Source organism: Mercenaria mercenaria, chromosome 13 (assembly GCF_021730395.1).
Source record: "Mercenaria mercenaria strain notata chromosome 13, MADL_Memer_1, whole genome shotgun sequence".
Classification (NCBI taxonomy): domain Eukaryota; kingdom Metazoa; phylum Mollusca; class Bivalvia; order Venerida; family Veneridae; genus Mercenaria; species Mercenaria mercenaria.
The window spans coordinates 37838742-37863706 of record NC_069373.1 but is presented as its reverse complement, the minus strand read 5'-3'; the positions used below and the strand labels follow the sequence as shown (position 1 = coordinate 37863706).

At 33.9% G+C, this 24965-nt stretch overlaps 1 protein-coding gene across 3 annotated transcripts; it reads left to right on the top strand.

Moving 5' to 3' along the window:
* The first annotated feature begins 832 nt into the window (after positions 1-832).
* LOC123530136 (uncharacterized) lies at positions 833-24763 on the top strand. 3 transcript variants are annotated; one of them, XM_045310856.2, is made up of 15 exons: positions 833-1284; positions 7648-7737; positions 7973-8080; positions 8473-8557; positions 11507-11568; positions 13992-14045; positions 15217-15303; positions 16476-16526; positions 18144-18226; positions 19320-19399; positions 19652-19870; positions 20385-20660; positions 20904-21010; positions 22713-22759; positions 24323-24763. In XM_045310856.2, exons 1-15 carry the CDS (start codon positions 1147-1149, stop codon positions 24390-24392), a joined length of 1557 nt encoding a protein of 518 aa, XP_045166791.2. In that variant the 5' UTR covers positions 833-1146; the 3' UTR covers positions 24393-24763. The 3 variants fall into 3 exon arrangements, with proteins under 3 accessions (XP_045166791.2, XP_045166792.2, XP_045166793.2); XM_045310857.2 differs by lacking the exon at positions 16476-16526 and adding an exon at positions 15578-15616; XM_045310858.2 differs by lacking the exon at positions 16476-16526 and having other exon boundaries at positions 834-1284.
* Positions 24764-24965: the final 202 nt, after the last annotated feature.

The window sequence follows — 24965 nt, the reverse complement described above, 5'->3', positions numbered from 1 at the left end:
GGGAAGCAACTCCTGCATGCAGTTTGACTTTTTTTTAAAAAAGACCGCCCCAGACAAAATAAGAAAAGTCATATTTGGAAAGTTATTATTTCGTACTGGTAACAGGAAGAGTTTGGTATATTGGGTTAAAAGCTACAATTTCCTCCACCTTTTTACACACACATCTATTTCAGCTGGATTTTTACTTGAAAAATGCCCATAGTTCCACTTTAAATATCAAATGAGCAATGGACGTGACGGCACCAACGTAGAACCGCCTGAGCAGCAGTCAGAGGTTTAAAAGAATAAGTTTCTTGTTTCCAGGTGATGTAAATAATGTAGTAAGCATCTTCATTCCAGCGGTCTCAGTTAAACTGTTTACCCTTTTATCGCCTTAATTTCGCTTTATTACATGTAATAAAATACAGTCCGCCAAAGTCTCGATATTGGAATCTCACGCTTTTGTGATTTTTTTTCTGGCAGAAGTAATATCCTCTGCTTTAAAAAACTGAAATGTCTTTCATGTAACCGTATCAGTTTGATCAAATCTTATAATAAGGAGACTGAAAACTGAAAATCAGATTAATAATATTCACAAATTAATTCTAAATTACCGCTCTTTGTTGTTTGAAGTGGTTCAAAAGTTTAAAAGTGAAATTTAAGCTTAACCATAATAAAAATCGGATATTGAACGTTTTAAGAGTTTAATCGAGACTTAAATCATCGCAATATTATATGCACTTATACTTATCAAAGCTTAAATAAATAAATTTTCTCATGCAATGTTCTTAATGATTATTTGATACATTCATTTGTTGGGCCATTTCATATAGAACGCTTTATAATCAAAATCACTTAGACTAGATTTGAAGGAGATAAAATGCTAAGACAAACTTTTATAATTTACTTTTATGGATAAAGTATGTTTCTCGAGTGGTTTTGATAACGGAACATTTATTTTATATTGTTTCATATGTTGACATTTCCCATTAAAGTGAAAATGGTATCTTTAAATCATAAAATTGGTTATGGTTGCGCATACACGTCCGTTTACTTGGATTTTTGCCGTGAAAGAATCATGTTTTTAAGACAGAATTGATTGCAAATTTAAAAATAATGACAAAAAGTTTAGTTTTTAGAATGAAAATATTTTGATAATATATTATAATGGGAACTTTACAAGGACTTGACTCTAAGAGGACTAAACGGAAGTGGAATTTTTCTACTTTGAACGAGCTGCACGATGCCGCGAACTCTTTGTTACGTCAGGCAATGCTGAACGAGCGTTACAAACGCTGGAAAAAGGTAGATGACAGTCTTATTTGTATTTTATACTGACTTATATTTCAAAATCCATTTTTTTATTCAATGTGACTTCAATGAGTCATGTGGTCGTTAATCAACTCCGACCTAAGAGACAATGTTATTTTCACACATTCCAACCCGATGCTCCAAATATCTTGTTTCAGAAATTATCGGTACCCCATAATTAAAAATTTGGCTAACGCTTGTATCAAAACACAATGTTTTAATCAGTGTGTGATATAACGAACTGTTCTTATTCTAGTATATACATTGTCGACTTTTCATCAGTTTTGTAACTGATATTATTAATTTTGGACCTGGTAAGTGGAGTTATACAAATAAAATTTAATTCATTTGAAATTGTCCATTTGAAATGTGCTACAATATTTGATTTACAGTAGAAAGTTTACCTTTGTAATTCTCAATGTTTCATTAGTTTTTGTACCAATATAAGTCAATATGATTGTACTATTGTCCGATTACCCTGTGTAAATAAGTTATATAGAAAGTTATTAGTATCATAATCTATGAGATTTACGTTCAATTGAATTCCGAAGTGGTCATGATTTCAGTTTTCAATCAAATATTTGTCCGTGGAAGAGTTTATATACTAGTGATGTAACAGTTTATAAGTTTAGATTATTTCGTTTGCGAAAATGAACACACTATTTGCCCTCAATAAATATCGATGAATATAATAGAATTTCTCGAATTTTCGTATCATATTTGTAGACAACTGAGAATAATTGTTGGTTTTGTTGGACAGTAAGTCTCACCGCAACAAAGTACGAATTTACATGGCGACTTTCCAGCGTCCTTATACCCGTCCTGACGTTTGAGAATCTGTTGACATCTTGGTTCTTCAAGACCTTTTTAAAGTCGGCTAGCATAACGGGATTGTACTTACAAGGCGGAGTTTTGGACAAACAATGACTGGCAAGCGATTTGAAGCCAGCGACCTTAACCACTCAGCCATTGATACCCTCTGTACATAAGCAATAATTAACGATAAACATGATCTTTGTTACATTACAATACGTAAAACACTCTTTTACTGAAAATAGTTTGTCAGGGGAAACATCAATTAATCATCTTATTTGTCGAGATACGACGGAGTCAGCAGAAAATTTGCACACAAATTTATGTTTCAAAATTGAAGTTATACCAAGCAGGAAAAGATCCTTTAGTATTATCTTAGATATTCATTTAGTCGTTCTATAAAATGTATTCATAAAAAGTATCACCAGGTCTGTGATCGCTCGTACTGCCTTCTATGGTACAGAATCTGATATAAAATTAATGCTTAGACAAAAAAGATAGATAAATAAAAAGTAGGCAATTTGTTTTTGTAGCTTAATGATCATGCACATTTGATTTTAAGATATTTAATATCTTAAAATGTTTGGGCGGATGGGCGGAATTGTATGCTTAAGTTGGCAAAGTAAATATTGGTGTTATTTTTGCATGCTTTCCTGTTTTATATTAGACGCAAAGTTAAGAAACCAAGTAAAGCACCTGTTGACTTTTACTCCCTTATCTTAAAGATCACTACGGTGACGGCTTAAAGTCCACGTTATATCTGCTTTTAATTATTTCAGACCATATTATATTTTGAATGTTATCTTAATGGACTCAACAGCATATATACATTAACTGCCTTAGTTTTTATATCACGTAAAATTGATAGCATTTTTATTTTTGTACAACTGTATATTTGCAGTGATTAAAGAAAAGCGTGAATTGATGTTTACATTCTTTTAGGCAACGGTTTATACCAATAAAAATTCGTATCTCTAGATTTTAGCAACTGTATGATTATTAAAATTTCCTATCAGTAGTTTCAGATTGAAAGTAATATATCCTAAACTGAAAATGATCTGAATTTTAAAACGTCTAGATTTGATTTTGAGTATGTTAGCTCAGTTCGAATGGGAAAAAAGAATGTTACAAAATTTGAGTATATGATGATTAATAAGAAATTATTCGGTAAATTAGTTTATTGTTATTACTGGTCCACTCATATCTTTCAGCCTTTTAGTCTTTCATGAAACTTTAAACCAATGTTATGTTGTGTGTATGCATGTGAAGTACAAATCGGGAAAGTGCACGTGAAGTGGAGAACGAGGAGAAGCTAATCGTCATACACAGTACTATCCTCCAGCTGACCTGCCTCATAATAATGAAATCGATAAGAAGGTCTCTTAGAAACATGGGACGCAACCAAGCAAAAAGTAATAGCAGGCTCGGTTTGATTAAAGCTGTTCATGAGAGATAATGAAATGTCCCCCACCCCCACCCCACCCGCAACACCCCTAGGCCAAGAAAGTCCACTATTTCTAGGGGTAACCCGGACCTAATTTTTAACAAGACTTGTTATGTACCGAAATGTTCGTAAAAGTTTGTAGATTCTGAAAGTGCCGGCATAAATTGGCATAAATGGTGGCGAGCTGAGAAATCTAAGATGGCTTCCAAAATGGCCGCCATAAAATAAAAAATGTGTGTTTTTTTTTTTTTTGTAAAAAATAAGATTTTCTTCATTCACTTTTGTTGAAATAAACTTCTGGCATACATTGTTTTTGTAGAATTATTGCAACACACCTTTCATGAATTGTAAAACATTTAAATTGTTACATTTAAAGTTAGAAAAATATGTCAAAAGGTCAAATTCTTGCTAAAAATGCAATTTTTTATCAATTCATTATCACTACTTTGTAGTTTTGAAAATTAGAACTTATAAATCCTTTTGAAAGAATACACAGAATGACACAAAAAGATTATCTGATACAAAGAATGACAATTATTGATGTTTTACAGTAAAACTGTTGTAAAAGGTACTCACACTAATGTGACTTTATATGCGCATTACAAGCAGGTAAACAGAAAAGTACTTGAAGAAGTTGATACATATGAATACATCGACGCCCCAGAATTAGAAGGGCGTAAGTGGAAAATCATAGTTTTCGGCAAAACGAAAAAAACTGTCTATGACAGATACGCCCTTCTAATTCTAAGGGCGTAAGTGGACTTTTCTGGTACAGCAATTAAGTGCAGATACGCCCTTCTATTACTAGGATTCTGAAAAACTTTTCACTTACGCCCTTTTATTATTGGTGAATTTGGTCAACACAGCACTTTGTGACGAAAATTTTTTTTTTACAGAATTATGCCCCTTGGTGTGTAGTTTCAAAAAATGTATGATTCATAAAAGGGCTTAACTAACACTTACGCCCTTCTAATTCTGGGGCGTCGACATGTGCCTATTTTGTTCCTCAAATTATGCAGGTATGAAAACAAATGTTGTGGTCAGTTTCTAGTTCTATTTTATGTTTTGTATTCCCCCATGGATAGGGATTTTTTATCCATTATCAGGTCAGAACATCAAAATAGCTACATATTTGGTTCATTTATGGTAATTGTTTTAAATTCTGTATATTAGTACATTTATTTATATTTGTTATCATGGACACGGATAATGTCGTATTATCCATAGACAGGTTTTCAATGCTATTCAATTATTGTGCGCATATTGCCTAAAGCAAAGATTTGCGTACAAAAATAGAGTAATTTTTGCATGATTTGAACTATATGCACCTTGATTGAACATTATAAAACGTTTTTAAAACGTTTCGACGATATCAATGAAATAATTAAAAGTCTCATGAATCAGTTTTACAGGAGCTGAAAAAATAATCATCGTCATATTTTCCAAAAAAATATAAAATCATATTCGGTTTTAAATGTCAAAACTGAAAACAAATTGATACTATTAACCTGCTTAAACGTAAGAAAGATGCCATATATAAACTATTTCTTCAAACCCCTTGTTTAATACTAGTAGTTGACTGATGACCTATCCCAAAAGGGGATGAGGTAGGTTGACAAAAATGTCGCCACTTTTTCGTTAGAGAAAGGGGCATCGATCCTGTGATGCGTGTATGTGGTTGAACGGTTACATTTTTTTTACAACGATGTCCCTTTTTAGTGTGGTGAGAAATATTCAGTGGGAAGGACTCTAATTGTGCTGGGGTTACAATTTCTCAGTGATCATTGCTAATGATCAGTGTGGAATGATTACAGCTCTGAGTACTATTCACAGAACATTGATCATCTAGTAGTGTTCACGGCAATGTGAGTACTACTTATTGAGTAGTGTTCACGGTACTGTACCGTGAGTATTGCTCACTGAGTAGTGTTCACATTACCGTGAGTACTGCTCACTGAGAAGTATTCACGACACCGTGAGTACTGCTCACTGGGTAGTGTTCGCGGCACCGTGAGTACTGCTCACTGGGTAGTGTTCACGACACCATGAGTACTGCTCATCGAGTAGTATTCACGGCGCCGTGAGTATTGCTCACTGAGTAGTGTTCACATAACCGTGAGTACTGCTCACTGAGTAGTGTTCACATTACCGCGAGTACTGCTCACTGAGTAGTATTCACGGTACCGTGAGTAGTGCTCACTGAGTAGTGTTCATGGCGACGTGAGTACTGCTCAATGAGTAGTGTTCACGGTACCATGAGTACTGCTCACTGAGTCGTGTTCACGGCGCCGTGAGTACTGCTCACTGGGTTATGTTCACGGCGCCGTGAGTACTGCTCACTGAGTAGTGTTCATATAACCGTGAGTACTGCTCACTGAGTAGTGTTCACATTATCGTGAGTACTGCTCACTGAGTAGTATTCAGGGTACCGTGAGTACTGCTCACTGAGTAGTGTTCATGGCACCGTGAGTACTGCTCAATGAGTAGTGTTCACGGTACCATGAGTACTGCTCACTGAGTAGTGTTCACTGCGCCGTGAGTACTGCTCACTGAGTTATGTTCACGGCACCGTGGGTACTGCTCACTGAGTTATGTTCACGGCACCGTGGGTACTGCTCACTGAGTTATGTTCACGGCACCGTGAATACTGCTCACTGAGTTATGTTCACGGCACCGTGAGTACTGCTCACTGAGTTATGTTCACGGCGCCGTGAGTACTGCTCACTGAGTTATGTTCATATAACCGTGAGTACTGCTCACTGAGTAGTGTTCACATTATCGTGAGTACTGCTCACTGAGTAGTATTCAGGGTACCGTGAGTACTGCTCACTGAGTAGTGTTCATGGCACCGTGAGTACTGCTCAATGAGTAGTGTTCACGGTACCATGAGTACTGCTCACTGAGTAGTGTTCACTGCGCCGTGAGTACTGCTCACTGAGTTATGTTCACGGCACCGTGGGTACTGCTCACTGAGTTATGTTCACGGCACCGTGGGTACTGCTCACTGAGTTATGTTCACGGCACCGTGAATACTGCTCACTGAGTTATGTTCACGGCACCGTGAGTACTGCTCAATGAGTTATGTTCACGGCGCCGTGAGTACTGCTCACTGAGTTATGTTCACGGCACCGTGAGTACTGCTCACTGAGTTATGTTCACGGCACCGTGAATACTGCTCACTGAGTAGTGTTCACGGCGCCGTGAGTACTGCTCACTGAGTTATGTTCACGGCGCCGTGAGTACTGTTCACTGAGTAGTGTTCACATTGCCAAGAGTACTGCTCACTGACTAGTATTCACGGTACTTTAGTACTGCTCACTGAGTAGTGTTCACATTACCGTGAATACTGCTCACTGAGTAGCATTCACGGTACTATGAGTACTGTTCACCGAGAATGAACTTAAAGACATGTTTTTGCATAAATACTTTTGAAATCTGAAAATTGTCCTGAAATCATATGCTAAATATACACTTTTATCTATCCAATATTTGAGTTTTATGATTATTTGACATTTTGACCTTTAATGTGCATAAAATTTTAGGGAATTTATGTTAAAAAGATACTCATAAAATCTGACATATCGTAGTAAAATATTAAACAGCAAAATAATTAAAATTTATATGAAAATGTAGACATGATGGTGTGTTTAAACATTGTAGTCATCATTACTTTTGTGGCGGCCATCTTTGACGCCATCTTAGATTTCTCAGATCGCTACCATTTATGCCAATTTATGCCGGCAGCCTGATAAACTTCAGACCTTTACGAACATTTTGGTATATAACTTGCCTAGTCAAAAATTGGGTCCGGGTTCAACTTTTTGAATGGTTAATTGTCGCCCTTTATTGTCACGGCTTTAGCGGTTCTATTATCAGAAAATATCACAACACTGAATCCAAGCACGACCCGCCTAGCGACACGTATACACTGAATTGATTGTTAATAAAATCTATAGCAGACTCGGTTTGATTGAGTCCGTTCATGAGAGGTATCCCGTATGTGTATTCGTTTTGACTATGCCTAAAACTTGGATACATATTAGGCGCGTGAGCAGTTATGGGTCCTAGTGTGACAGTAGATGCAACAATTGTATTTGCAGGTTGTCAGCCTTTACGAGGAGTTGTTGTGGATGATCGACCTTGAAAGATTTCCCGATGATTATGAACCACCCTCCATTTATTTCATGCTCGTAAGTCAATAAAATACATACAGTTGATCACTTCCTTGTTTTTAAATATTGAGCACAATGGACGTCAATGTTTTAAAAGTTTGCAAAAGAAAAAAAGTAGATGTATTAAACACACGTTTTCGTGTCAAGATGAATCAATAATGCTACCAAAATAAAATGAATTTTTGCTTGTAAAATTAATTTGTAATTGGTCTAATCTTTAATTTAGGCTAGTTCTTTATTCACCTATTTTCAGCGTTACGAGTTGCACTTCCATTTAGGTGTTGCACTTCAACACTTAGGCAAACATACAGAGGCTGTTCTTCAGTTTTCCAAAACAATTGAAGTGGTCTCCATTGCCAAAGTAAGTAATACTTTGTTCAGTTTGGCCATTGTCATAACTTTATTAGAGATATTCAAGAATAACGAAAGTTGTTGTCTTTCACCTTTTAAATGCAATGGCTTACCTTAAATAATAAGTTATAAATTGACAACATAAGCCCTGTAAATTCGGTTAGTCACAATGCCTTATGTTCTTGTTATTACATTGCAAAAAAGAAAACATCGATAATTGTCCGTTATCATCATTATGATTACAACAAACAATGAATTACGTTTGGTCAAAACTATATACATAAAACAAGGTATAATGCCCGTGACCATTGCTGATTAATCTATCGTGTTTAAATAGAACATATACAATATGAGGTTTATTTACATTCTAGATATAAACAGCATGTTTATTCACCGTTTCAGAATGGTTGTCTGGCTGGATGCCTCACCAATTCCTGTTTGATGACGCCGATATATACCCGACGTGCCTTCGCCCATTCTAAACTTGGTAAATCCCCATAATTGTCTGAAGCTTTTTCTTCTTGACCGCAAGGGTTAATACCTTATTATTGTCTGGACATTTTGTTATGAAACATGACCTTATTGACAGCTACAGTTAATACTTATTGTGAAATTGTACTATAAATGTTGTATAAAAGTTTATGAAATGTACAAAAAAAATCTGGTTATACATGTCACAAGAAAACAAGAGGACCAAATAGTCATAGGCCGCTCACCTGAGGAACATCTGGAATAAAATGTAGCCTCTAATTTTCCATAGACATAAACCCCAGACGACCTACATTCAAACTTGACCTAAATTTGATCAAATTTCATTAATATCCAGTGTTTAATGCAGCCCCTACAGCATACACAAGGGTTTTCTTTGATCTGACCCCCTAATGACCTAGTTCTTGACCCCAGATGACCCATAATCGAACTAGACTTAGATTTCATTAATAAAATCTGTAAAAACATCCTTTGGAAGCAAAGAATGCTACCAAGAAGAATAATAGCAGACTCGGTTTGATGGAGTCTGTTCATGAGAGGTAATAAAATGTGCAACACCTCTCATGCCCCCTAGCACCAGAACTCTATTACACATATGTTGAATGGACTCCATGATCCCAAAGGACCAGAAAATATAACAACACTGAATCCAAGTACGGGGAGACTTTTTTACAGCCACCACACGGCACTCAAAGATTGCTGTTGTGATAGTTCATACAATTTGTAAAAAGATCCTTTGGAAGCAAAGAATGCAACTAAGACTCGATTTGATTGAAATCAGACAAACAATCTGACCAAATTTCAAAAATACCCAGTGAAAAATGCAGCCCCTATTACATGCACAATGTTTTTCTACGATTTGACTGGCTGACATATTTTATGACCCGTGATGACCGATATTCGAACTTGACCTAAATTTCAGCAAGAAGATCATTCTGATCAAATTTCACGAATATCCAATGAATAATGCAACACATATTGCACACACAGACGTTTTCTTTTATTGGACCGGGTGACCTAGTTTTTGACCACAGATGACCCATATTCAAACTGGACCTAGATCTTATCCAGACAAACATTCTGATCAAATTTCATGAAGATCCAGTGAAAAATGCAGCCCCTATTATATACACAAGGCTTTTCTTTGATTTGATTGAGTGACCTAGTTTTTGACCCCAGATGACCCATATTCAAACTAGATTTTATCAAGACAAAATTCTGATTAAATTTCATGAAGATCCAATGAAAAATGCAGTCCCTATTGCATACACAAGGTTTTTCTTTGATTTAACCGGATGACCTAGTTTTTGATCCTAGATGACCCAGTTTCAAACTCATCCAAGAAATTATGACCAAGTTTCATGACAACCGGACTTAAAATGTGACCTTTAGAGTGTTCACAAGGTTTCAAACTCGTCCGAGATGTCATCAAGGCAAACATTTTCCAAGTTTTCCATGACAACTTGACTTAAAATGTGTCTTCTAGCATGTTTTCCTTTGATTTGACCATGTGACCTAGTTTTTAACCCCAGATGACCCAGATTCAAACTTGGCCTACAGATCACCAAAACAAATATTCTGACCAAGTTCCAAGAAGATACAGTAGATAATATGGCCACTGGAATGTTCACAAGGTAAAATGTGAAACACAAAATTTATGAAATAAAACTTTCATCAGCTCTAATGGAAACAAAGCAAGGAAAGCTAAAATCTATATAAAAAGGATGTCTGGACGATTAGCGTGAAAAGGCAAAATAGATAAATGAATAGATAAATAAAAATATGCAAAACACCAATGTTTAAATGCTACATATATGCTGTATATTTAACCGCTTTCAAACTGTAAACGATATTGCGGATGGCTATAAAAATGTGACGATTGATCATAATGAATTAAAGGCACATTAATGAACAACTAAAATATAAATTATAAACGATGAATTACCTTAAATTGTAAAATACCTAAAAAATAAACATTATTGTGAGATTGATGGAATTTTGAATGAGCTCATAAAAAGTAATTTCCAAACACTAAACATTTACTGCCAAAGCAGATCAATTTTGTTTTTTAGTACTGACACTAGTGATGTTCTTGAAACGCTTTCTATTGAAAAATAAATTCCAGTTATACAATAAAGGTGGCCCAATTGACCCCGGGAGGCGGGGGCATTAGTTGTCATAAAAAGCGTTTCTGGCAATTTTTTTTTCGGCAAAGTTTGTAAAGATAAATATTAATATAATTATATCTTTTGAAAACCAACACATAGTGCAAGATCATATATTTTTTACTGATGGAAAATATTCTGATCTTTATTTGCAGTTGTAATATTAGTGTAAGACAAGGCGAAACTTTTTTACCTTTGTTAATTTCAGTTTACTGAGCTCATATGTATTTCTCAACGCAGATACGAGTCTCGTGTAATATTATCGTCATAAACTATTAAACACGGTTATTGTCATATCTCAAACTAGCAATAACAATATGTACACCATTTAGCTCAGATAAATCGCCTGAGGTGGACCAGTCATGTTAGAAGGTGTTTCAGAGTAAAACTATTCAGGTGTGATTTTATGTAGAAGTTGTCTGAGAGATAGCCAAACAAGCTAGTTTTAGTGATATACAGTCTACGTAAAAGGCATAATAATATTATGAATTATACCGTATTAAATATTAACTAATCGAATTATTTTCAAATATTGCTGGACCTTACAAACAATAATAGTCCATTATACGCTTTGTCAAAGGTATATTAATTCATTAGGCATAGATCATTTGTCCAAAATGTAACTCAATTAAGAACATAAAACAAGATGCAGTCTGAGCCCCGCTTCAGTCCCATTATCAAAGATTTTCATGTGTAATGATAATTGATTGTATATTTTTACAAAGTGTACACTCATATGAAAAATTATCTAAAAAGTTTAAAGTTGATTTGTACATTTTCAGGTTCATATAAACTGGCACTAAAAGATGCAGAGAAGGCCGTTGTGTTAGACAGTGGGTCTCCGGTAAGACGTTTTTTCGGCGACGCCGTCTAAATTCGTTTTCGTTACCTATGCCACGTGACTTCAGTTTGCAAATCAAACTACTTGATAACGCATTATAGATAATTTATCAAAATGGAAGATTTATGCAACACTCTGTCTGATTGGACGAGAGTGTCAATTTCTTTCACTCTGTTGATTGTGCTACGCTGAGTGAAATGTAGACAAAGCGTTTATCCTAAACGACGCTGTACACAGTTTTAAAGCTAACTTTGGCTCAGAATATTTAGCAAGAATATTGATATATCTCAAAATGATAAGTAAGTTTAATAAATATGATAAAAACCTGTTCAAATACCAACATATATCAAATTAAAGAAAGAGCTGAATACGGTCTGCGTATCACATAAATAAGGTTGTGATAAGAGTCTTTTATGTAGAGAAGTGTTTTTTAAAAGATTTTCCTTGTTACAATTGTCGTCTGTATATGAAAAGGTTTCTTGCTTTTGTTACTTTTTAGATTGCATATTAAAATGAGTACTTGTTTGCTTTGATATATTTGTTATAAATTATTTAACTGATTTATTATATATGAATATTTTTCTTTAGTATGGAATGCAAATATTGAACTCAGTTGAAATCTGTTTTATTATATATATGCTATATAATGACTGAATCTCTTTACACTGAAATGAAGGTACGTAGTACGCTGCATACAGTTTATCTATATGATATAACTACGGTCAAACTTTGCTTATGAAACAGAAATATTGAAATAATTACAATTGTATGTTTTGCTTGACCTTCAATTTTTTATAGGTGTGACGTCATTGTCCAAAGATTCATGAATAGCGAATATGCATTTGTTAAAGCGGGATCAGTTGGCCTATTTTAGAAATAAATAAAAATAATAAATAAAAAATCCTTTAATTGATTTTTTCTCATGTATTCTAATCAAACTTGATTTGTAGCATCTTTATTAGGCCCGCAGCCAACTTTGTTCAGCTGGGACAATTAACCCCTTTTAGTGGCTGCTAGAGCTAAAACTAGAAATGCCTTTATACAGCGTCTCATGAACAGCTTGGTGGATCTTTGTCATACTTGGTCTTGAGCATCATTATAAGGCCCTCTTCCAAATTTATTTATAAAGAACTTGGGCCCTATTAGGGACCACTATAGCTAAAAGTAGATATGCCTTTCTTCGCATTAACCACTAAACTGTAATGGATTTTTATCAAACTCGATGTGTAACAATATCGTAAGGTCTCTTGCTATTTTGTTAGAAATGGGGATAGGGACCAATTTAGCTAAAAATATAAACACGTTTAAAGACCTCTTCTCATGAACCGCTTCATGAATCTTCATCAAGCTACTGCTGTAACTATTCGTCTAAGGATAAACGAAACAAAATTGCAGCCCTACGAAATTTGCGAAAAATTAAAAGAGAACCATTTAAATTGTTAAAGTGCGGTGTTTAGTTTTGCAATTTGAAAAATGTTAGATGAAAGATGAATGTTAGATGAAAAATTCATAAACTTCTTTCCTTATTACAATTCGCCGACCATCATTTTTAAAGATATTTCTTGTTTTTGCTGTATGCCGGGTTTTAGAACAGAGATAGTTAATGAGTTAATAGAGGTTTTAAAGGTGTCTGGATGATTGATTTTACACGAAACTCTTTGCACATTTTCTCCAATCAAATTTCGAATCAAATATTAATACATGTATGAACTGAACAACCATTCGCAATTATCACAAAGGTTAAAAGTTAAGAACAGACTGTTTTTTGTACGTTTTAATTGTCTTGCAAAACATTATATGTGTACTATTAATTATCACTTGTCACAGATTGATTAGAGTCATGTCTGTAAAGGTGTAACAGTATGAAATTAATTACATAAAACCTTTTGTGACTGTTGTGGTTATAGATCCACGAAGTATATACCTTTACCTAGTATTTTTATATATTTTTCCATGCTAATATAATGCTTAGATTCCTTCCAAGAATATTTTTTTAAAACAATTGATAAGTATTTTTGAATGCAATAAGTTTGCAAGTGCCGGCCAGAAAATTACAATAAAACACGATTTCATTCTTTTATTTTAAATAGAATAATGAAAGTTGTGACTACATTTATATAATTAATGACATCGACAAATCACCTTTCTTTTGTATTTCATATTCATTATTATATTTTAACTTTAAAGAATTGAGCACTAATTCATGCCTGTTCTAAAATTATTTTTTTATCTTGATGAACGGCATCACAGGGGATGTCAATATTATATTGTAACTGCATTTGGTTGACATACTTTTCATGACCACCTTGATTTCGCCGTTTGCAAGTGCCGGCCGCAAAAGTTATAATGGAACATTATTTTTCTCTTCTGTTTTATCATCAACTGATCAAAGTGCAGTCATGTGATAAATATAATTATATTTTCAGGATGTATATTGCATACGAGCGTTAGTCCGCAGCACATTTGATGATGAACTAATGGTATTATTTTACTTCATTTATCTCATAGTAGCAAATTTAAATATGTATTTCAGTCTGAACATTTTGGATAGAGCTTCACATAGTCTTGATAGTATTGTTCTAGACAGGATTTGACTATGCTTTAACTTACTCCCAGCCCCGAATATAAAAATTCTCGCTTCATATGAATAAATATTTTGTAAGTTATTGTAAGATTATATTAACTAAATCAGAACGTAAATAAATTCTGTTTGTTGCAGTGAAAACATTCAGCTGTCATTCTGAAGCGTTTATATATAAAGTAAGGGATAAGAAATGTATATTGTACACTTTGATGTATGAAATCATTATAAATAACAGAGTTATTAAATATGTGACACATTATGTACATAACTAGCTTTATTAATGAACATGTATTTATAAGCCACTATGGTAAGTGATTGTAATTTAAATGACGAGCTTTAATGTTAAAGTTGCTTAGTTTTGATTCATGGATATTGAAGATATGAGATGAGCCAATGTTATTTGGAGAACATGTTCAAAATACATTTTGTATTATCAATGGGTTAATCTTGATTGTTCCATGCACGCATTATCGTCAGTTTATCAATTACTTTTTCTGACAACGCCATTTTAGAATACTTAACGATTTACACAGAGGCGACTTGGGGATTCTTTGACATTCACTCGTCTAGTTGTTAAATATGCAGTTTCGTATACATAGGTGTGCAAGATACGTTGTCCTGTCCTAGTTGCTAACCATAGTTCATGAAATGAACATTGAAAACTTTGAGAAAAAGCATGCCTGATGTTGCATTATTAATTATACCAACATTTCATGATAAACACGTTTAAATGTGCTTTGCGTACGAAGGCAGCTAGTCAAGGCGTCAATTCATCCTTTCCCAATACAGACATAAAGAAATCTGACCAGATGGACAGAGCGAGAGAAAGCCAGGAAGAAATCTTGTAGATACTGACATGTCCGGCTATCTCAGGAAGAGCATTTGTATTACGATATGTATGTCTATGTTAAAAGGATAACAAGATTTGGAGTCCGCACTGCGATTAAATCCAGACCATATGTGTTTATTAGTCTCAAAGACAAGAAATCAAGTAGCACATGTTGATAATTTCTGAAAACTAGAAAGTGTAACACTTTAACATTTGTATTTCTGTGTGTTTGTTTAAGGGATTGAAAGACTTGGAGTCTGCACTTAAACTAGATCCAGATCATGTATGCGCTACTATGTTGAAAGCCTCTTTCACCAAGCCATTGGTAAGTGTACAGTAGTGAAACAGTCTTAATGTTAAACTACACAATTGGCCTTCATTAAAGTAGGCATTACAGATTATCTTAAAGTTTGAAAATTTGCTTTCAAGTGCAAAGTAATAAAATTTGATATATTTTTCACAAGAAGTTAATCGGTTAGCCAAAGAAGACCATTTTCTCTGTATATATTCTGAACTTGTTCCAAAACATACAACTATTTCCACATGTAAGATGTAGATCATTATTTGGGTCATTATTTAATTGATCAGTTTATAATCAGGTCACTGATGAAAACGAGCAGTACGGATTTTTCGGGAAGGTACTATTTGCGATCATTCCAGACAACCCTTAACAAATACCTCTAAATTTAATAGCTTACAACCTACACCTGAATCAGATCATCCTTGAAAGATCCCTGCGAGTTTGCACACGCTAAATCTCTAACTGGATTATATCACTGTGTTCCAGAAAATAAACTATCGGTCGGCCTTCAAAGTAGCCCGAACATACTTACAAGCGATCAGAATCATAAATCTACAGAAAGTGCACCATTAGGTCTCCTTCTTCAAAAAACTCTAAAAGACTTCAGCTCCGGTGTCACCTTTTCTTACTTGTAGGAAATGCTTTTCTTTCATTTCTGTAAATTGTAAAGCAGTGAGCTTTTCTAGATACCAGGAAGACCTTACCTCCTTAACCAGATCTCTTTTTACCAACCTAAACTATTTCTTATTTCAAAACTTCTAAAAGGCCACACAGACATGCTGTATATTTAATAAAGTACAACCTTTGAAATGTCTACATAGCATTCAATGTAAGCAGAACTATTCTAGATGTAAATGCCGTGTACATGTATTACACAAAAGACAAGTTGAACTTTAACTTTCTGAAAATGATCACGTAATGCTTTTGTTGTGAACTTCGCTTCCATTGACATTTTTGTTACTGCCACCATCTTATGTGACATGTATTGTTCATAAATCATATATAACCAGACTATCAATCCTTACTTAACTCTTTAACCTGTCTTTTATCAGTCCATTGATTATCACATACATTGATTATTAAACATCATCATTGAACAAAAATGCCATTTTTCATCATGAATTAAACGTTTTTATAGATGAACATTTATATACCATCTTACAAAGTTTTATTAGGTTTTAAATTATTGAATGCAGTTTCCTGGTAACACAAAGCGTCAAAGGGCATACGAAAAATTACGCCAGAAGGTAGTATATGTATAGATACCAGTATTGAGTATAGACTCAAAAGTATATAAAAAAATTCCAACCTTTTTGTCTTCTAGCATCCGTCTCATTTTCTTTCTATCAATATATTAGTAACTTATTATGTTTCATTGATGTATTTTCGAAGCTTACAAAAGCCACGAAAAGAAGTCTGTGGTGAAGGTCTTTTAAATTTTATTTGAGAGGTTGCAGTAACACTTTTATTCTTTCACTAACCCACTGCATGATATCTTATCTCCCCTTGAATATGCATGGTTTTTTACGTTGTTTTTATTAGATATACTGTTTCAGTTTCTTTAACTGTGATTTAACGTAAACATAAAAGACATGATACAAAATATTTGAACATTTAAGATTATACAAGATAGTTTAGGTGTTTTTTGGGGTTTTTTTTGTAGAAATGGATGAACATGTACCACTTTTTAAAGTTTGGAACTATAACAACAATTAGTTTGGATAGAGTTTTTAAAATATAATTTTTTTGTTTCAGTTCGTAATTGTTATACAAGTACAAAAGTTACAAGAAGATCTTTAATTTTTAATGCTTGCTCAGTCGTTTTTTTCAGTCTTCGTTCTTGGAAATAAAAAAAAACAACGAAGACTGAAACAAACTTCCTTTAAAGTAGAATTTAGAATACTTTGAATTAGAAATATTTGTTAGTGAAATGCTTTAGTTACACGTTTACTCATTCCGAAACTTTCACCTGGTTTTTTAGTTTTGCTTTCTGATAGTTAGGTCCTATGTATGTTTCAAACTTGTGTAAAAGTCAATGATCCAATTATGTATGGAATAAAGTAAAATATTAAGAACCCTTTATTTCATCTTTCTGACCGCCGCCAAATTATCTTAACTTAAATGTTGTTTTTTTTCTACATTCGCTAAGTAAAAGCTCATACCGGTATTTCATCGGACTATTTTTAAGACTGCCATATTATATGACTGAAATATAAAATAAATCATTTTCTTACTTTCTAATAATATTTGGCACAAGGCTTTGTTTTTTGTTTTATTTTGCATAAAATTGGATCCTGTACTATGTAAAAGTCAGTTTTGACGATAGTTTTGGTGTATAAAGTGACAGTTAGAAAGGTGTGTTTCATGTTCAATGTAAAAAAATAAACCATTAATTGTTACTGTTTCCGAGTGTTTTATGTTTTATCCCCGGTATTTAATTTTATATCTTGTTTAACTGCATATCACACTTACTAACTTATTCTTGTCTAAGCCTTCATCAAAATTGCTGCTTCGCTTGTAGTTCGTCGTTGTTGATTTATCTTCCTGTAGTTTGGCGAAACTAGATATGAAATTTTGTACCCATTTGTTTCAAAACCTTATATAGTTCAAATAAAGCTGTTTGACATAAGAAATACGAGAGGATCAAGTTTGTGTAATTTCCACATTGTTGTAAATGGTGTATACTCAAAAAGACTTAGAGATGAATAATGGCCAGAACTTTCATTGGAGTGTAAACTTTATAAAAAACAACATCTTGGTTGTCTTAACTTTACTTTAACAGCTGATTTGAATAAACGTGCTATGTTATTGCGGGCATGTGAACAGATTAAAGTACTAACACTTGTGTAAACTTAATATTGCAGGCAGTAAGGTTATGCCAGGAAAGTGAGACTTACTTAACATGCAACAGTTTCATTCATCCATGTATAGTCGAATTCTACGATAAGTAAGTATTAGCACATACCTTTTAAATTGCTTTTATTTTGTAATAGGTACATATTCTCAAAATAATTACGTATGTGCAAAATCACATACAAATAGTAGGCAAACGGGACTTATTCGCCAAATTAAAATAATAAAGCTGTTTTATTATTCTTTTATTTATAAGTAAATATTTCATTATTACATAAACAGTTATCAAACGCCAACAGCAGTCACATGTTTTATGACTTTATTAAACTTCATTAGCCTTTACGTATTACATTCAACATTATCAATGCTAGTTATTGTCAGCAAATGTGAGTTAGAGCTAACAAGTGTTTATTAGAGCTGGCAAATGTGAGTTAGAGTTAGCAGTTGTGAGTTAGAGCTAACAAGTGTGTATTAGAACTGGCAAATGTGACTTAAAGGTAGCAAATGAACCTTTGAGCTGTCATATTTGAGTTAGAGCTAGCAATTGTAAGTTAGAGCTAGCTTATGAGAGTTAGAGCTAGTAAATGTGATTTAGAGCTAGCAAATGTAAGTTAGAGCTAGTAAATGGGAATTAGTGCTGGCAAATGTGGTCTAGAGCTAGAAAAAGAGCGTTAGAGCTAGCAAATGTAAGTTAGAGCTAGTAAATAGGAAATAGAGCTAACAAATGTGGTCTAGAGCTAGAAAAATGTGAGTTAGAGATAGTAAAATTTATGTTCTATTCACTATTTGTAACTGTTGATACCCCTTCACAATCATGTATACTAAAATTTTGGTTCTACGATAATATTACTGCAGCTTCTTTATACATTTGTATTGTGATCTCTCGGATTGTGCTATTTAAAATATGACTGCTTCTTGTTCAGATCAAGGCTGCTTGGTATTACTGATTTTTCACAGTGCTATCCACGCTAGTTTATTCCTGAAACAAAATTGCTGCATTTAATAAAATGTTTAAACTTCTTTGTTTTTGACTTGAAACTGTTACATGTGTAGATATATCGCTTCCAAATCGATAAACAGTACATTTTTCACATTCTTTCCTATCTCGGAGATTGGCGTTTTCAAATAAAGTAAACTTCTATTGTACACATGGAAAAAGTTGCAAATAATGATTGTCTTTTTTTTAGGTTTTTGTTTCCTCTTAGTATTCCCCACACTGTAACATGTATACATCTGACGCCGGAAAAACCAACAAAGAAACAACTTGGTAAGTCGACATCAACGTCATAAGTGTTCCTTTTATTCTCGTAGAAAAGAAGTCTGTGCACTGTAGTATTTATTGCAGTCTGTTACTGTGTTCGTTATTTCATTGAATTAATTATAATTAAATATAATTGCCATAAACAAAGATGTTTGTGTACCTATATAAACATAAAACTGTATGTGGCTCTTTTCAAGGTTTATTAGTTTTAGGAGTTCAATGCTAGTTCCTTTAACCATCTTGGAAATTTCATTGTAGAGAGCGGACATACAGATTCCGCGGGAACAGATCATTCTAGTCGTCCAACAACGTCAACATCGAGAGGCAGCAAGCAGTCAAGCGCTTCAACAGAAGTCTTCCGCTGCGGAACGACCAATGTTGCTTCAAATAACAGAATATCATTTAAACGTAGGACCGACTATGGAAATGCCATACGAAAGTATATGTCCCGACCAAAGTCGGCACAGGATTTTTTCGGTAAGTCAGTTACTTTGCTGTTTCAGGGAATAGATCTGGGTGATTTTTGTAAAGACATTACAATGTACTCTGTTGAGATTTTGATATGTCATGTTCAATGTTCTGTATAGTTCTAAAAGTATGACAAACTTCCAAAACGAAATGTTAGTTAGTAAGAAAATATTTCAAACATCAAGTGTGGCATTATGATTATAATTTGTTATATGTACTAGATCTTGACAATAGCTTTGGAACTCCTATGAGTTCATTTTAGAAACTTTGTTGCGAAGTAAAGTTTCAGTTCCAAAGTCTACATCTCCATTGTAAGTGAGACTTCAGGGCGCTGAAATGAGTGCATAGTGCTACCCGATGATATTGAAAAGCATACATTCACTGAACTTTGATGACTTTAATTTTGAACATGCTTTCAGAATGACTTTAAGAATAAGATCCCTGAGGAATTACGCATTTTATGTAATGCAATGTTTACTAATGTACAAAAATATATCTATTTGTTGTTATTTGTTCTAAACAGCCCAATTAGAAAAACAAAGAAGGTATGACAAAATCAGGAAACGAGCACAGTCAGCATTGTTACGACCTGGAGAACGGTTTGTTCGGTACCATTCGACCCCATGTCCAGACACCGAAGCACCCGTTAAGCAATCAGAATTGAAACAAAAACGTCCTGTGACCGCTCCAGTTGACGGTCGACTCTCGACGCTATCTACTATACGTGGTGGATCACCAGAAAAGATGTACGGCTCACCAGCTACATTCTTACCCATGCATCATTATTCTCCGGAGAAAGGTTTGGATCTTTTTTAATTTTGCTAGCCGTTGTGCGGTGCAATTACATTGTATATAAGTAATAGAAAGTCTGTAAAAATATCACCGAAGTTATGTTAAAACGCACATGCTTTCAGATTAGTTTGAAACATTTTACGGATTTGTTCATTATTTTGATAACCCCTTTCCATTTTTATCAGTTTAATCTTTTTAGTTTAAATTGTTACTTTTAGTATGTATTTTTAATGATGGTGTTTTCATTCAGAATGTCCAACTTCGAAGAATGAAGGTGATGTCGTTATAGACAAGCCTCCAAGACCAAAAACAAGAAAGAAAATATTAATAGAAGCCCCAAAAGATTATGTTATACCTGTAAGTATTTACCATATAACCGAGAAAAACGGGACGTAAAATGTAAATTTATATTTGAAATAAATATAACACTGAGAAATTACTGGACAATAAGTTATACTGCTATATCAAAAACAAGAGGGACAACATACACTTATTGAATGACAACTGGTCAATACTCAAAACAATTGGCCCTCAGTCCTTCGTCATTCAGTAAGTGCTTTATAACGTGGCGTCAAATTTATTTTTACAGTTTTATTTTTGAAGTTTTGATTTATTAGCCCAGTAAACATGTTTGGATATGGAAGGGTTATATAGCACAAACTATTGACTGGCGATTTTATGATTTATGTAACCATAGTTAATGTAACTTGAATACACGACCTTACACGTCCATATCAATACAAGTCCAGAACATAAGTTTTATTTTCTTTAGATGTTGATCTACCCTTAATATTATCGTATATGAGAACGTGCATGTAACTAAAGCAAGCGAATGTAGTGGTTTATTTCATGTTAGCTAGACAGTTAAGCATTAAGGAACATTAGATTGCACTTTTCATCATTGACTAACAGCGGGTCGAGAAACCTGCCAATTTAAAATCCATTATTCCATATTGATCAACGTAAAAATAAAAAGTATAAAATTACGATTTATTTTTAACTGTAAGCACTTGCTGAGTTCCTGTACCAACTTTGTTTTTGTTTATGCCACATACTATTATCCAAAACACTGACAACCTTATACATTTTTCTTGTCAGTTATAGTAAATCCAACTATTTATCGGTGTAACATACATTCTTTTGATCATGTTAAGCGATGATTGATTAATTTTCAGCAATCAGGTAACAAAAAAATCAATAAAAATAACGAATGCATATTCTCAGATAATAATTATTATCAATTTCGTTTACTGTCGTGACTGTCTGTCTGTACTTTTCATTTTTATTGTTTTAAGGCATGTGGCTACATAAGGGGTATTGTATTACGTGAAGCAATAAAATTGTGCAAACATTAAAAGACAATCCGTTAAATGGTGCTGCCAGAATTAACTTTTCAGTGATACCCCACCCTATTTTATTTGGTTTTCATGTGAAATAAATCAATGGTTTGTCAAGAAATCAGATTTATTTATCTATAAAATTTCATTTAAAAACAAAAGTCTTTTGTTGTCTTTTTACTGTGATGAAATTTTAATGACACATGCATGAAGAAATTGTTAATGTGTCGTGACGCGGCTCCTACCTAATTTAGATGTGATAAATATAAAGAGTGTTCCACTTACCTAAAGTAAAGGCCAATGGCGCCAGACCTGAAAGAAAATGCAACTGTACATGTTATACCCAACACCTAGGTATACTATAAGAACCACGGTCATGAACGCTTATTTCTTACCTGCGGTAAATGGGTACTATGCATAATGAGAAAGTGGTAATTTACCAGTCATATGGTCTCAATATTTCATATCGCAGAGAAACTGCGCATATTTATGCTTTACAAAAACATTACTGACCGCATTGATACTTCCTGAATTGCAAGAGAACTGCCATGGGGACAAGGGCTTATATAGGCTTTATTTGTTTTTTTTACATACTTGACTAACATTAAAATCGAAACGTACTTGTTATTGACCAGGAATATTTTCTTTCAATGTAAATTGTTTTCTGGTGACTTTCATTTTCATGTTTCCTTTATTCTGACTGTGCACAAATGCTATTGCAGGTGTTCCAGAGCGTCAACATCAAGGACGCACCACGGATGTATTATAAGTAAGTTTTGATATAGGCATAGTTTTAACACACCCATGGGCTCATCAAGAACCCTAGTATCATGGAAGCAATGCAGTTGTAATTCAGCTTTGGTTCAGTTGTAATAACAAGGGTTAAACTTTGAATAACTTCTTCTGAAATTAACCAAGTTTTTCTCTGGACATCCTCTAATTGCAGGGTTTCGCAGTTTTAGAGGTTAAGGTTGATACAGTTTGACATAAAGGGACTCTTTTATTTTAATTTCTACAGGTTTCTTAAATCTAAATTACTGTATATAGCCGTGTTTATTATCAGCTTACCAATCTAAAAACAGTATTTATAAAAAAAAATAAGTGAGCCGTGCCATGAGAAAACCAACATAGTGGGTTTGCGACCAGCATGGATCCAGACCAGCCTGCGCATCCGCGCAGTCTGGTCAGGCTCCATGCTGTTCGCTTTTAAAGCCTATTGGAATTGGAGAAACTGTTAGCGAACAACATGGATCCTGACCAGACTGCGCGGATGCGCAGGCTGGTCTGGATCCATGCTGGTCGCATACCCACTATGTTGGTTTTCCCATGGCATGGCTCATTTATAAAAAAAATAAGTTAGTAATTATGATTAATAATAACTACAAGCATTTTTATATTGTAGGCGGGATACAAAAACAATGAACAATAGAAAGAAAAACAATAAGACAAACTCTAAATGGCAATGTACTGTACTGTCCAATAAAAATAAGCTTGACTGAAAAAAGTGAACCACTAACGTAACATAACGTCATGTTACCTTAAATAAACTTAAATACATGTTTGAAAAAGGAAACTGTAGGTGTTCTGTCATTTAACAATACGGTCTAAATGATACGGCTCTAAATGTCACATACTCTCCCTGGTCAATGTACAACACGGACGGTAACGCCACTGTCAATATTGATACGTAAATTGACAGATTTGTTTATTATTTTATTGTACAGTTTTCTATACTTTACCTATGTGCTGTTTTGGTGATGGGAAACTATGATCAATCATTACTTCTGTCTCTGTCAATCAGGACTCATTAACGCCCAAATAAGCCGATTTCTCGTTGTATATAGATATATTTCTGATTTTTAGAATATTTTTGTTACCAGTAATACTTGCTTCATTCCAGAATAACATGCACAATTTATATAATAAAATACCAAACAAATGTTCGATTTGCATTTGAAATGCATTCACTTATCCCTTTAATGGGTATGGATGAAATGCTGTTAAACTCTTCAGTTAAGGACCAGATGCCACTTTGCGTTTTGTGCCCGTTACATTTCTTTTCGACTCGTAGACCAAACAAATCAAGATATTAATAACCTACAAGATGTAAACACATGTTCCTTATATTATATCAGATATCCGACCACCTGTGTAGGTTCAGAAGTGAAATATCATCGTGGGATGTTAACACAATCCTGTCATTTAGTAGTGCTTGATGTGTTGCATTTAATACGTTTAATAAATTTACTCACAAAAAACTAGTTGATGTTTATCAGATGTTTAAATAATTTATTTTTGGAGATGTTAATCATACGTGCTATTTATATTTCAGGCCATGGGGTGGAGACAAACTCCCTGTTGCTGAAAGGACAACCTTCAAGTATTCACCAGCATTTTACTAGTCAGCATAGACCAATAAACATTTTACTTTTAGCTTTAAAAGAGCCGTGGTTAATATAGCGTTTAGACAAATTATTCATAATGTCATGTTATTATTAATTTTGACAAGACTGACAAAAGATATGTTCTTAGGTACATTTATTCGATATTATACAATGAAATAATTGTATGCGCGGTTTGAGAGTGTCTTTAAAAGAATGTCATAAAATGCCATTTATAGTAACGAACTTACACCGATTTTGTTTCCTTATTTAAATACATGTGTTATTCAGATAGTTGTATGTCAAATAAATGATGTGTAATTGTTATCACTGTAAAACATATCGACTTGTGATCGATTTTCCATGTATGCAAATAAAAACACACGAAAACATCGTTCGTCGCTCATTGAAATCACCTGGCACAGTGCCTATCATTACTATGTGTCACAACTTGGAGAAAAAGACAGAACTAAAGTTCAATGCAAATTGAAGTATCTAAACATAATTCTGAAACTAATCACAAGTTTTATATCAAAAAGGTCATTTAAGACCCATGGCCATCCTAAAATACCTTGTGGTTTGTCAAAAGATTGG

Excerpts from the sequence above, each read along its gene's own strand:
- LOC123530136 (XM_045310856.2), top strand. The coding sequence starts at position 1,147 with ATGGGAACTTTACAAGGACTTGACTCTAAGAGGACTAAACGGAAGTGG. Across the intron at positions 1,285-7,647 it reads GTTACAAACGCTGGAAAAAG|GTTGTCAGCCTTTACGAGGA; the intron begins GTAGATGACAGT and ends TTGTATTTGCAG. Across the intron at positions 21,011-22,712 it reads CAAAAGATTATGTTATACCT|GTGTTCCAGAGCGTCAACAT; the intron begins GTAAGTATTTAC and ends ATGCTATTGCAG.